The 14,576-nt window shown below is 38.7% G+C and overlaps 1 protein-coding gene across 2 annotated transcripts in view; it reads right to left on the bottom strand.

The window, feature by feature from the left end:
• Window positions 1-14,576, bottom strand: part of lars2 (leucyl-tRNA synthetase 2, mitochondrial) — a 68,439-nt gene that overhangs the window by 40,261 nt on the left and 13,602 nt on the right. For both annotated transcript variants that reach the window (XM_062957640.1, XM_062957641.1), the window contains exons 4-8: window positions 14,274-14,365; window positions 13,529-13,589; window positions 12,555-12,644; window positions 9,167-9,310; window positions 1,084-1,191 (exon numbers count right to left, since the gene is read on the bottom strand). In XM_062957640.1, coding sequence (XP_062813710.1) covers window positions 1,084-1,191; window positions 9,167-9,310; window positions 12,555-12,644; window positions 13,529-13,589; window positions 14,274-14,365 — 495 coding nt within the window. The remainder of the gene's footprint in view (window positions 1-1,083; window positions 1,192-9,166; window positions 9,311-12,554; window positions 12,645-13,528; window positions 13,590-14,273; window positions 14,366-14,576) is intronic.

Below are 14,576 nucleotides of genomic sequence, written 5' to 3' on the forward strand. Positions count from 1 at the left end.
CTAAACAGTGAGCTTATAGCTACAGCCACAGTCAAAATGTTTACAGAGAAAATGATTTTCTATATAACCTTGGTTATAGATATTATATTCAAATCAGAGGACAAGAAGTTGTTGGACACTGGCATTAGGAATTGTCCTTTTGTCTTTTATTTTGTACATACATGTAAAGGGCCCATATTGTAAAAAAGGTTCAAAAATAATGTATAAAGTTTACAAAGGGCATTATATAAAATTCTCATATCCAGGCGCCACTGTACCACAAACCCTTCTGTTCCCTTTCATGCCCAACTTCCCCCTTCACTATCGTTTTCTGAACTAATCATGAAGCAGTAGTTCACAAGTAACTTAATGGAGATTGTGGAAGCAAATGTTACTGCTTTCTTTTACTGCTTTTTTCACAGTTATTTCACAGCTTTTTGGGGTGGGGGTGAAAGTGCGTTGGCCAGGTCGGAACATCTGAGTAAAACTTCTTTTTATAAAATCTCAAGCAAGCAAGATGTATATCTGGATTCTAAAAACATCACATTTTCTCACTGATAGGATGTAGAAACCATCTTTGTTTAATTTAGATGCCAATGGGTGTTGAAAGCTAGTGTGATGAATTCGGATCCTTCTGGCTGGCTTGAGAAAGGTACTTAGGAGATTCTGGGTTTTGCTTTATGGTCGACCAGGTTACCCTTGCAGTATATCCATAAATACACTGACTAACCACAGTTAAGTAAAAATAAACAAATTCTAGTTATTACTAACGGTAGTTTATACCTAATTAAGGTTTGTAATATGCAATACCACATAATAGTTAGTTCAAACTATGACTAAGAGGTATGAATTTGGGCAAAAGATGGACACTAGTGAAGAACATGTCACCTATTGGCATGCCTGATCTTTCAACCATGATGAGGGAATTGGACCACTGAGTTCAAGTCAGCAGTAATTAAAATGGCATTTCATTGATTCAAAGTATTCTATTCAGAGGGTTTCCCATTTTACCTAGACCAGATGTTTGTTTCTAATATCTGAAGTTATATTTTAACACCTCTGATTATGAGAAATGTCACTGCAATTTTCAGTGATTGCACTCACCTTCAAAATAAACTCAAAGTAGCATCCAGTGCAGTCTCCTAGCCAATTGGCTTGCATTTCTTTTATTCCATACCACTTAGGGAGATCTGACAAACCATCAAGCATGGACTGCAATCACAACAGAAGAAATTATAGAATCCAAATATAGATGCAACACATTTGTACAAATCTGGCTCTGTAGTCACTTCTCAAATATACCCTCCACAAATAAGGAACACTTCTTTCTAACTCAGAAATTCTCATCTCCCTCCGTTTGGTTTCTTTTCATTTAGAGATAATCCAAATTCTTCTGATTACATAGATGCATGGAGGCGATGGCGTAAGGCAACTCTCCAGATACATTGTGGATCAAAATGCTCACCATGTATAACCACTGTGAGCCATACATCTAGGGGCTGCCAAGCTGGGAAAAACTGATCGTAGAGTTTATATATTAATGTGAAAGGGCACTGGGGTTACTCAATGAGCAGACAACTCTGGCTACCCCCCCCCCCCCCCATGCAACCTGTAAGGAGCCCTCTTCCTTCCATTTTATAACTTGTGTGCGACATTAGAGGTTGAGGAAATCCTGGCACAACTTATAATGAATTAAAGATCATAAATATAATTTAAATAAAACTATTATTTTCTGCCTCCATTCCATAACTCATTCATACCTTGGATTTCAGTTCCTAATTACATTTGTCCTCCTTTCTTATTCTGTAAAATGGCAGTGCAATAAAACACTATATAAAATATATTATAGAGTAATATTTATATAAATAAATAATAACAGTATTAACAGAAGAAGCAAGTCTATTGAAGTGAAAACTACATAAGTCTTATGGCATCACTGTTGTTGTTGTGTGCCTTCATGTCCTTTCTGACTTATGGCAACCCTAGTTTTTGTGGCAAAATTTGTTCAGAGGCAATTTGACTTTGCCTTCTGCTGAAGCTGAGAGAATGTGATTTGTTGAAAGTCACTTAGTGGTTTCCATGACTGAGCAGGAATTTGAACCGAGATCTCTTAACACACAAACCACTACATCATGTTGGCTCTATAGCGCCATATAGACTAACATATTCATTGTAACATAATTATCTGTGTATTACAAGTGCACCTCTTATACATGGATTGCTATCCTAAATTACAGGCAAAATGGTGTATGCATGTGTATGTTGGCAAAGGATGATGCATGTATACTTTGCCACTATTTGCTTCCTTTAAATGATAGTACTATGTTAGCTCCTGACTGAGTCCAATAGCAGACCAGACACAGGAAGGAAATTGAGCAAGAAATCTAATTTACAGAAATAAAAAGAAAAAAAACTCACAAGAAATGCACACAAATTACTAAATAAAATTTGCATTAAATAACCAGAGCCAATATTTAAGACAAGGAAATGAATCCAAAAGGGAAATAAGGATGTAACTAAAGGTTAAAATGTAATTTGGCAAACTTTATGAGCAAATAAACACTAAGCATTACTCACATAATGTACCATGAGAGCAAAGGAAATTATTTGTATTCAAAAAGGTGGCTGTCAAAGCAATCTGCATCATCAAGAGGCGGAAGAAACCATAACAACTTCTGGAATTTCTTATGAAAATGTGACTTTAAAAAAAACTAGAACATCTGAGCACAGAACTCAGAAACTAGGAAATCTTTCATTAAAGAAAAAGGAATGCATTAAAATGATACCCTAAAATATTAATAGGATGCAAACAAGCCAGTTTATAAACTGGCAGATGTTTGTTTGTTCCTCTTCCCCCTAAACATTAAGAGAGGGAAGAGATGATACTGCTTTAGTAAAAATTTAATGTCTAGTAACTGCAATTCCAAACTCAAATCAGAAAAAATAGATATACCACAGCTGTCAAATTCTTTAATATGCATATGCACATTTACAAATATGCATATGTTTGATATATGGAAAAATACAAAACAGTATGATTTCAATTAACAGATGCTTGTTAATCCGCTTAGGTTATGTCACAACAGATAAACTGCAATACCATATAAAATATTCTAATAAATAAATCAAGTGGCATTTATAAGGCTTGCTAAGTCAAACTCATATCAGAGCTTGGAAAAGTTACAGTTTTAACTACAGGTCTGAGAATCTCTCTGCTAGCCTTGACAATGGGAGATGTTGGGAATTATACTCTAAAATAGTACCATTCCAAGGTCTGACTTCTCTATATACCCACTCCATCAGCTGACAGTTGTGAGTCATGAAATAATGAAACTTATATACAAAACACTTGTCTGCACAACATCAAAATGTGATTTTAGCCAAGAGGCAGTGCATACTGTTGAGTGCACTGTTGGGAAAAATAAATATCTTCAGGAACTCAGTAGTGCTGGGGACAATCATGAGAAAAGATAGCACTGGGACAAAGTGTGCTTCTTCATGAAGCCAGCTGTCATACAGAAGCCACCTAACTAGGTGGGAGAGAGAAAAAAATCAATAGTAGACACAGCTAAGTACAGTACAAACAAGTCTCTTGCTGTGCTAGCTATCACAGTGAATTCCAAAGAGGTAACAGATACCTGATCTTGAAGCTGACCTAGCAAAACAAATCCAGAGGAGAAAAGGAATGAATCCATGCCTTCAGGGACTCCAGTCTCATTTCAGCTACCTCTTGCCACAAGGGTCTTATTTTACACAACCCAAATGACTGATAAAATATACTGCTTGCCAGACCAGCATGGCTAAAATTTAACCACCATTCATTCATCACCTAAACTTTCAAGACAATATTTAAAAAACCTCTCAAGTGTTCTCTGAAGTAAAATGAGTTCCAGTTTCTTTTCTCAACTGAAAGCAACTTCAGATTAGATACAGGAGAAAACTGGCTGCAGTTCCAGTCTTAAGTCCCAGTCTTAAAGCAGGACAGCAAGGAAGCAATTTAACACTCAAAGAAGGCTATTTATCTAAGAAAGTCAATAGGATGCAACCCAGAAAGATCTGTTAGGAAGGTGACACCAAGAACATAAGAACTCTAAAGCCAGAACTAGTATACAGTATATGTGACCACTGATGAAAGCAGCAATTTTGAATCAATCCCCTAAATAACCTGGCTCCAATTAGGACTTGAAATCTGTACTCTCACTTTACTGTTGTCCTCTACCCAAAGATATTATCCCCCATCTTACATTGCTCACCCCTACTCATCAGACTTATGCACTTTATCCATTAGCCCTATTTTCAAAATGAGTTCTGCCCACCTGCCTGCCCATCCATGCCTAGAAATGGACTTTATTACAGGTCCATTGGTGGTGGGTTTGAGATTGTTTTTATTCTATCACACCTGCTATGTTGTTTATAATTGTTGTCTTATTCCATTTTATGATACTGTGTATGTATTTTAATGTGATTATATTCTATGATGTTGACCAGGCTCGTCCTCATGTAAGTCGCTCCGAGTCCCCTTGGGGAGATGGAGGTGGGGTACAAAAATAAAGTTACTGTTGTTGTTGTTGTTGTTATCATCATCATCATCATCATCATCTGTAAGATGATGCAACAGTATCAAGCATAGAGCTACAAACCTTCATTTGCAGCAGGGCAGATCAATCTCTGTGAATCTGGAGATCAATTTTGCCCTTTCTAGGACGTGCCATGCACTGACACCTCCTTCTAAAATACAGTTTTCCCCCATCTCTCCCCAACCAAAAGTAACTATGTTATATTTCAATACTGTTTTTTAAAAGCTTGCCTCCCTTATTTGATAAGACAATTGTCATGATTGGAGACTCCCCAGGAATGACAATTCTCTTTTTTGTTCCTTCAAAAGGTGGAAGGAGTCTAGAAGAGGTCACAAAAACAGATAAAAGGCTACAAGCTGCCCACCTTTAGTCAACACAAAGAGTTGATTAGTCTGATCAGCGAGATATATTTATAATAAATAGGGAGAAGTCAGTAGAGCAACAACAAAAAGAAAACACATGGCGGAGAAGAGAATCTAGCAACAGATAAGGAAAATCTGAGATCATTTGGAGATAGCAGTCAATAGCACCAGTTGCTAAGAAACAGAGATATGAGGGAATTATGAAGCTAGAAGCACCTAACAAAGTGCTGACCTAGATTGAAAACAGATGTGAGATGTTGCAAAGAGAAAGGATTAGCATCCAGAAATGAACATCTCAAATTGTATTTAAGGTTTACGCAGCAAGAGAACCTATATAGATAATTTAAATAATAGAAGTATAATGAAAGAGAAAAAACTGTCAGACATAATAAACTAGTTTCTTATCAAGCAAAACTGCAACAAAGAACTGGAGGAAGGGCACACAGATGGATAGATGGAAGACAGATGACTACAAAGAGGAAATCAAAAAGTGTTTATAAAACAGTACATAATACTGTGTAAAACATAAGCAGAAGGGAATGCAATACAGTTGAATATCGTAACTTGTACTATACTGTTGCCTCTCATTTGCAGTTTTGACTTTTTGTGGATTTAATTACACTATGTAACAAAATTTGAAAAAAAATTATGTTCTAGTTTGAAAGTGTTATTTCCTGTTTAATTTTTTTTATTGCGTCAGAAGCGACTTGAGGACATACTGCAAGTCGCTTCTGGTGTGAGAGAATTGGCCATCTACAGAAACGTTGCCCAAGGGATGCCCAGATGTGTTACCATCCTGCTGGGAGGCTTCTCTCATGTCCCTGCAAGCTAGAGCTAACAGACAGGAGCTCACCCTGTCTTGCAGATTCGAACTGTCAACCTTCAGGTCAGCAACCCAACCTTCAGGTCAGCACTTCAGCCGGCACAAGGGTTTAACCCAATGAATCACCGTGGCTCAACTTCTTGTTTATAGAATCACAGAATCATAGAATAGTAGAGTTGGAAGAGAACTCATGGGCCATCCAGTCCAACCCCCTGCCAAGAAGCAGGAAATCGCATTCAAAGCACCCCCGACAGATGGCCATCCAGCCTCTGCTTAAAAGCCTCCAAGGAAGGAGCCTCCACCACAGCCCGGGGGAGAGAGTTCCACTGTCGAACAGCCCTCACTGTGAGGAAGTTCTTCCTGATGTTCAGGTGGAATCTCCTTTCCTGTAGTTTGAAGCCATTGTTCCGTGTCCTAGTCTGCAGGGCAGCAGAAAACAAGCTTGCTCCCTTAATTGTGCACTACTTACTTGGAAAGTAGGTGTTATAATTCAGAAATGTAATTTTTGTGGCAGCCATTTTTAACTTTTCAATATGCCATTTTAGACCTTTTTTTGCAGGCCGCAAAAACACGTTTTTACAGTTTAATAAACTTTTCTCATGTTTTTATGATAGAACCAATTAGGAAAGGACACCTATAACCCAGGGGAAAGAATCGTGTCACATAGTGTTAGTCACAGATTTTATTCTCTCTAGGAATCTCTAGATCCTTCCAATGGTAAGTTTACAGAGTCATGCTGGAAGACCTAGAAATTCTTAGAGAGGTACTTTCAGGTTAAAAAAAAAACTAATTCCTTTGCTCACAGATATTTACTTCCATGAAGGATCTTGTACTCCTAACCACAAGGAATGAGAACTATATACAAAATTGGTAAAAGTGAGGTAGCAATAATAGAACATGTCAGTATAGCTATTGAGCAAATAGCTAAAATCAGGTATGGAAAGCTATAATAAAGGATGAAGCTATATAAATATCCAAGTCGGTCAAACATCTTTGTAATAGGATAAACAGGCCAAATATGGCACAGGAACAGCTGAATTTTAACTACAGCCAATTTTTCACTTTTGTAGGGTTTAGGGGTACAGGAGACCTGCAAAAGTTGAAAAAACATACAAATAAACATTATTCCTACCAGGATGACAAGCGGCTCTAGACAACAGTGACAGCTATGGCAAGCCCCAGCTGCAGTGTATGCAATCTTCATGTTCCCCTTCTGTCTCCTTCTTCCGCTGAGACAGGAGCATGCTCCGCACAGCCAGGCTTCGTGTTACTCTCTCAGCTGAGGAAGGAGACAGAGAATTCTTCCTCCACTAAGAAAGGGGCCATGCTACTCTTCCCTCATTCAAGAAAGGGTACAGATATTCCTTTCTTTGCCAAGACAGGGACACACCATGTAGCTGGGCTTCCGGTCCCTTTCTTGGCCACGAAAGGAGATGGACACTCCTTCCTCCACTGAGACATGGCACACCCTGTATAGTTGGGCTTCCCACACCCTCTTGGCCAATGAAGGGGATGAGGATTCCTTCTTCTTTTGAGAAACGAACAGATGCACCCAGCAAAGTAATGGAGTGGCACGTGGGCTGAGCAAGGTAAACAGAGTGAGCCAGCCAGTGATAGGAAAATCTGTGTCTTGCGTTCTCAGGCCTCCACTGACCATGCTGAGCTGAGGCTAGCTAGAGGAAAAGGGACTGGCACACTCATGTGGTAGCCTTCTCCAACCTGAGACCTGCTTGGAGCCATGCTGTCTGTTGATAATGGAATTATGTGTGTGCACATATATGCCTTCAAACTGCATGTCAACTTATGGCTGCTCCATAAGGCAAGAGATACTCAGAGATGGTTTTGTCATTGCCTTCTTTGAAATATAGTCTATGGCACTGCTTCTTAAACTAAGGGTCCTGACCCCAAATAGGGTTCCCTTAGCTCAATGTTGGGGGTCACAAAATTTGGCAACAGTAAAAGGCTTCTGAAAGCCACCTAATCACAGAAATCAGCAACAACAAACAGTGTTCACTCTGCAGAAAATGCTTCAGCTGTACTCCACAAAAAGAAAAATCAGCCTGTTTAACAAGCCTTTCAAATGTTGATTCATTATCATTAAATGCTTGATTTTATATCTATTTTATATAGCTATATACCTGGAGTCATGGAAAATTTCTTAGGCAGAAAGGAGTCACAAGTAGAAAAAGTTTTTAAAGTCCTTGTCTACAGCATTTGATATTCAGTGGTGGGATCCCATCCAAATAAAAACCAGAACTGCAGTGATTTAGGATGTTTAGAAACTGGCTGATAGGTTTGACCTTTCACAATGAAATTTTAAAAACATACAATAGTATGTTGAAGTTCATCATGATATCAATGTTTCTTTTCATTTGATTTTTTATGTTTTACTTTGGTTGAGATTAAAGGTTACCTTACCTTCCCTGCCCTACAAGAACATAAAGAGAAAGCAACCTTGCACTGTAACTACTACAAACCTTTTAGCAAACAACTTCAAGGCACAAGGATGTCATGTTCTAAGAGATCTTTTTATCTTAACAAAAATCATATCTTTGGACAAAAATCCATGTGAGGCAAAGAAGAAGGATCCAAGTTCCAGACACAGAGACTGCAGAAAAGAAGTGTATCAGTGCTGACTTTGGCAACTGGTTATTATACCCACCAACTGCAATTTGAAAAGAAACAGATGGGGTCAATTCTAGCCCACTATACCAGAAAGACGTTGTGTGTGATCAAGGTGAGGCATAGCCATTAGCAACAGACCCTATCCACATTATCCTTATAGCCAGTTCAGGTGTTCTAGGCAAATGCATACTTCCCCATTTCACCCCAAAATACAGATATCAACACGTGGCTTAAGTATCAAAGGAATATACAATGGAATTCTGAAGGAGAGGTTGGGCCTGTATTTCTCCTACTTTAATGAACTATGAGAACAGAAAAAGAAAAAGCTGAAGTAAAGCCATCCCTTCACACATTTCCTAGCTAGGCTGAATACTCTCATAAGAAAGTACAAGTTTAAAATTCTCCTTAGTTATCTATATTATATCAATCAAAAGCAACAAAAGAAAACAAACAAACCTGAATAAAATCAAATACTAAGAGAAATCATAGTTATCAAAATGGTTCAGGTACTAACAATTACACACACTTTGTTTGGCCAAATACAATACAATGACACTTGGGGAAAAGCGATTTATAGTAAAGTTATGCTATATAGTAAGGTTATGGCTGCTCAGCTTAACACAACTTACAAGAAAGAAACTCCCAAAACCTGAATGTTTACTAAGAACAGTTCCATCAGATTTTGTGTCAGAACTGTTATAATGGTAGCACCTTGCTCTTATGTTAGGTGAAATGAAAGAGAAAATAATCTTCCAAAGACAACAGTTTGATAATAATCAAAAAATCATTTTTACTCACACCTTTGCATAGGCAGATGTTTTAATGAACCACTGCTTGAGGTACTTCTTTTGCACTTTTGCTCCTGAACGCCATGAACAGCCATTTTCATCCACCTGTTCATTAGCAAGAACAGTCTGGTCCACCGGATCCCAATTAACCATTGCCTAAACGATGCCACAAATCAAAGAGGGGAAATGATAGTATTAGTAAGCATGTCTGAAAAAATAGGCAGCCAACTTTTCAGATGGATGTCAGGTACCATAAATATCTTTTCTGCACATGCCAATCTGAAAAAGCACATGGCAATTGGAGACACAACCTATAATTTCCTTTTCAAACTTCATTTTAAAGATCTCATTAAAAAGTGTACATAAAATGGGATGTACCATAAATGCTGAACTAATAATAACCCCAAATAAAGATGATTAGAGAATTTTGGTTCAAAACTGAAGGTGATTCTTTAGATGTGTTCCAATGAGCCTAATGGAATTTCTCAGGTTTTTCAACATTGTGGAATGCTAGCTTCCAATAAAGTATCTCAAATTAATTTGGACTGTTCCTCAGTTTAAATCAGTGGTTCCCAAACTTATTTGGCCTGCTGCCCCCTTTCCAGAAAAAATATGACTCAGCGCCCCTGGGAAAGAGGAGCGTGGCTTTGAGGGGTGGGCATGGCTCCTGCTCAAGAGGGCAGGGCTGAGCCTCTCCCCTAGTCCAAGATGCAGGGCTGGGAGGTGAGGTGGGCGGGGCCACAAATGGGTGGCCAGGACTGGGATGGGCGAAGTTATGAGCTCTGAGGCAGGGTTGAGCTTCTATCCCTGTCCTGCGGCGCCTGCTAGGACACAGGAGGCGGGGCTAGAGGAGGGGGCGGGGCCTCTTCCCAAATGCTTGACGGGGCTGAACCCTGCTTGTTAGAACCCTGTGTTCTAACAAGCACCTCAGGGGAGGTATACAGAGGTTCAGCCCTGTCTTGTGCTCTTGGGAAGAGGCCCCGCCCCTACTCCTAGCCCCACCCTTTAGTCCTAAAAGGCCTCTCAGGAGAAGTATACAGGCTCAGCCCTGTCTTGGGCTCTTGGAAGGAGGCCCCGCCCCCTTCCCTAGCTCCGCCCTCTGTGTCCTAACAGGCACCTCAGGAGGTTTATAGATTCTCAGCCCTGTCTCGGGCTCTTGGGAAGAAGCCACGCCCACTCCTCTAGCTCCGCCCCGTGTGTCCTAACAGGCGCCTCAGGTGCTCAGCCCTGTCTCCAGCACTTGGGAAGAGGCCCCGTCCCTTCTCTGGGCCCGCCCCCGTGTCCTAATAGGTGTAATCACTGCCCCCCTGGATCGCTCCAGCACCCACCGGTGGGCAGTAACGTCCACTTTGAGAATCACTGGTTTAAATCACGATTATTTGCTATGTTGCATGTGAAGCCTGTCATTTGAAAAAAAAAAAAAAAGCAAATCCTTCCTAGAGGCTTGACATTAACAGCATGGCCCTTCAGATCCTGGTCTTAGACTTCTTTAGCACAACATTTCCAGCCCAAGTCTTCTGCTGATATTTCTTGATGAAACAGAACTACACAAAAATAAGCTAAAGCCTGCCCTCTGTATACGCAGGTTCTGTATCCACAGAGCTGACTATTCCACAAAGCAAATCTTGATTTTGCCACTTTATATAAAGGAGACCTTTTGACAATGGCACTCATATAATGGGACTTGAGCCTTCATTGATTTTGATATCCACAGTGGGTCCTGGAACCAAACTCCTGTGGAAACAAAGGGCCCACTATATAGCATTTATCTCTAAATGCTCTGCTAAACTGAATAGTCTGCTGAATAGAAATGCTGTATTAAGAGCCAGTATGTTCCTCTTCCCCATTCCCAGGGTTAGGATATGCATCTTATCACACAAACCCGGAGACATTTCTTTAGAAGCGAAGGTAAAAATTATTTGGTTGCTTGAGTAGTCTGCATTATCACTCTATCAATAAAAACCCTGAGAGGCATATTCACTCATTGTTCAAGCCAGTCAAATTCAAAACATTACCACTGCAAGAAAGGAAATCTTCTCTTTTTACAATACATAGCCTTTTGTGTATTACCTAATGACTAACAGATAATATAATGGCATAAATTAAAACAACACTACATGAATACAGGATAATAGGAATTTATCTCAAGAGGAGCTATCTTTTTTCTCTTCTGTACAGACAAGTCACTTTTTTATCCTTTTCAATTCAAGGGAAATTAAAAATCACACATATTATTAAAATCCTGCTTGCAGTCAATGACTTTAATACTTAACAGCTCTTTGGCTTATATATGAGCATATATTTTACAGACATCAACTCCAAATAAGTACCTTTTTGGAACTATGGTTAATTTATACAAGCATATATTGATTTCCTATGTTTTTCTCCCCCTTCTTTTCTTTCTTACAATCCCTTTCTTTGCCTTGACGTTTCTGAAATCCTCCCATCCAAATATTTTTAAATACAGTGCTTTCTCCTGGATATAACTCTTGCTACTTAGTGAATGTTTTCATGACCACAGTTTTAAAAAAAGGGAAAGGCAGAAACAAGACATGTGAAGTTATTCATAAGAAGTGATGCTTAGCATATTTAGATGCCTAAAATATGTGTTACAGTTAGCCTTCCACATTTGCTGCAGTTAGGGACATAAGACCCCCATGAAAATGAAAAACCACAAAATTGCTGGGTTGTTGTGTTTTCCAGGCTGTATGGCCATGTTCCAGATGCATTCTTTCCTGATGTTTCGCCTGCATCTATGGAAAGTATCCACAACCTCATAACTTCTGAGGATGCCTACCATAGATGCGGGCAAAACGTCACGAAAAAATGCTTCTGGAACATGGCCATACATCCTAGAAAACTCACAGCCAGCTAGTGATTCTGGCCATGAAAGTCTTCGACAACACACAAAATTGCTGTTTATCTGAGAAAACACCTCTTTAAGATTTTCCAGGACTTCCAACATGACTCTATGGTCAACTTATGAATATAGAATCACACTGGAGAACCTAGAGAAGCAGTCTCTCAAGAAATCTCCTTCAGGTCCTTCAGCATGATTGGAGGAATGTGACCTTAAAGTTGCCCCAAACAATCTGGAGATTCCTAGACAAAACATTTTAAATCAAATCTGTGAATAATCAAATCTGGTAAAGTAAAAAACACAAATGTGGAAGGATGACTGGATTTCTGTACTGAAAAGTTTACAAAGTGATAAAAGAGCATGATGAAGTAAGAAACCAAAGCACCTATCCTTTGCACATTGCTCCAGAAGGTCTCACAGAAGAAAATGAACAATTTTCAGTAACCACCCCCTCTCTCACACATACAATATTGTTTATGATAATTCAGAAAGTTATCATATGAACACATGCATAGTCTGACATAATACAATTTAACTTACTTCATTTTGATAGACCAATCCAGCTTCATAAAGTTTAAGAAAAATGTATTGTGTCCACTTATAGTACTCTGAGAAACAAGTGGCTATTTCCTGAAAACAAAAGAACAGTTGTAATCTGAGGTAAACATAATAAAACAAAGAGGCTATCAAAATATAATGTGTTTAAAAATTATTGTGGGCTTTTAATAAAATGAAACACTCAAGTACTGCATAAATCTTCTTTCCTCAAACAATTCATATTAATTGAAGCCATTGTATTGGAAGTATAATCCAATACAATGAGGGGAGGCTGAGGTTGCAGAAATTTTGTTAGTATAATTGAAATTCTATAAATATAACAATTACTTATAAAAATATTAATTGCTGGCATGTGGGCTTCGACTGATGACAATTCTATGAACCAGAGACCTACAAGACACCCTGGTATTAACAGTCCTGCTCAGGTCCTGCTTTATGCACAAGTTTCGGGATATAAACTGTGGGGATATTCATTTGTTAATGCAAACCCTCCCTCCTTGAAGTAAATAGCTTGTTGGATATAAGGGGGAACAAAAAACGTTAAAACTATAGAGAAACCTACAAATGAGAGCCAATAATCATTTTAAAACTAATTTATGTATATTCTTTTGTATTTTATATTTATGTTTAAAGCAGAGCTGTAGGTTGGTGAGAGAAATTGTGTATTTCTGTAAATGTTATAAAATGTTGCTCAATTAGGTTTTTATTATGTGTGTACAGACATTGTTGGGTTTTTTGTGTTCTTTATGTTAAAATAGGAATTGAAAAATTAAAAAAGAAAGTCCTCCCCAGCTCTTGAATACTGAGGGTGTGGATTTTCTACTTTTCCTACTGCTGTTGGCTCGTGATATATCCAAAGTATGACAGCCTCAATTCAGCCATTTTGCTTTCTAATGAGCACTCAGGCTTGATCTAAAATACATTTGAAGTATGTCACCATATTTTCAAAAGCTTACCCGATCCCAGCTAAAAGAAAGACCTAAGGCATCAAGCTGTTTCCGCATGTGTTGAATGTTGCTGTAAGACAAATTAAAAGGCATTATTTAACAGAAAAGCATTTTTTCATGGGCAGGTGCAACCATAGAGAGGCTCTGCTTAAAATTCCTCCTGCTAAGCCTCACCAACTTTCAGATGGCAACACGAGGACCCTCTTCCCATCCATGCCACACCTCTAGCCATCATTCCTTTTTGCAACAACACTTTGCAGGATAGCTTTCCTTCTAAACTTCAAGAATGTTTCAGTGTGATGAAAGAATGAGCAACAATCTCTCCCTCTCTCACACACAGAAAAATGGAATAGCTACCCACAGCTTAGAATTGTTGTTCTTTTGGTTGAAAACTCCCTCTGACTGGTCCAGGATGATGGAAGATTTGGGCAGCTTAAATCCAAAAAAATAACTATTCTGAGTACTGAAGTTAATGTATGGCCTAATTATTGCAGGATCAAATCCTCCCTCCATCTTCAATACAGTAGACAATATCTAGTAGTTCATACTGAGTTAATAAAACACAATCCTAATATTTGATACTATACATTATAAACAGATGAACTCTAAACATAGATGTGTGTTTTGAAATCTATATATAAGCTCTGACTTTCTCTGTAGAATGGAGAATAAATTAATCTGGAAAGGAGCAAGGGCAGAAAAGCATGACAACTGCTTCCATCCAGGTGTGTTGATTTACTATAGAAACAAACACCTTTGTGTCCATTGTGCTGGATGCAATCCGTGTTCAATTGCTGCATTTTCTGCAGGTAATCCAAATGCATCCCATCCCATGGGATTTATCACCTGCAAGACAAAATAGAATTTGTCACTCTTTGTCACTTTCCAGAATGGATTTAGCAACACCCCCAGGGCTCAAAATAATGAAGCATATTTTCACATTCAGCATTTTTGCTCTTTCATTGAGTCAGCCAAACTGCTTGTCACAAACAATTTGGCTTTAAGTACATATGCTATAAGTTTTGTCTTGTTTGAGAACAGGGAGGACTCTGTATTG

The sequence above is a fragment of the Anolis carolinensis genome, chromosome 6 (genome assembly GCF_035594765.1).
Source record: "Anolis carolinensis isolate JA03-04 chromosome 6, rAnoCar3.1.pri, whole genome shotgun sequence".
Taxonomy (NCBI): domain Eukaryota; kingdom Metazoa; phylum Chordata; class Lepidosauria; order Squamata; family Dactyloidae; genus Anolis; species Anolis carolinensis.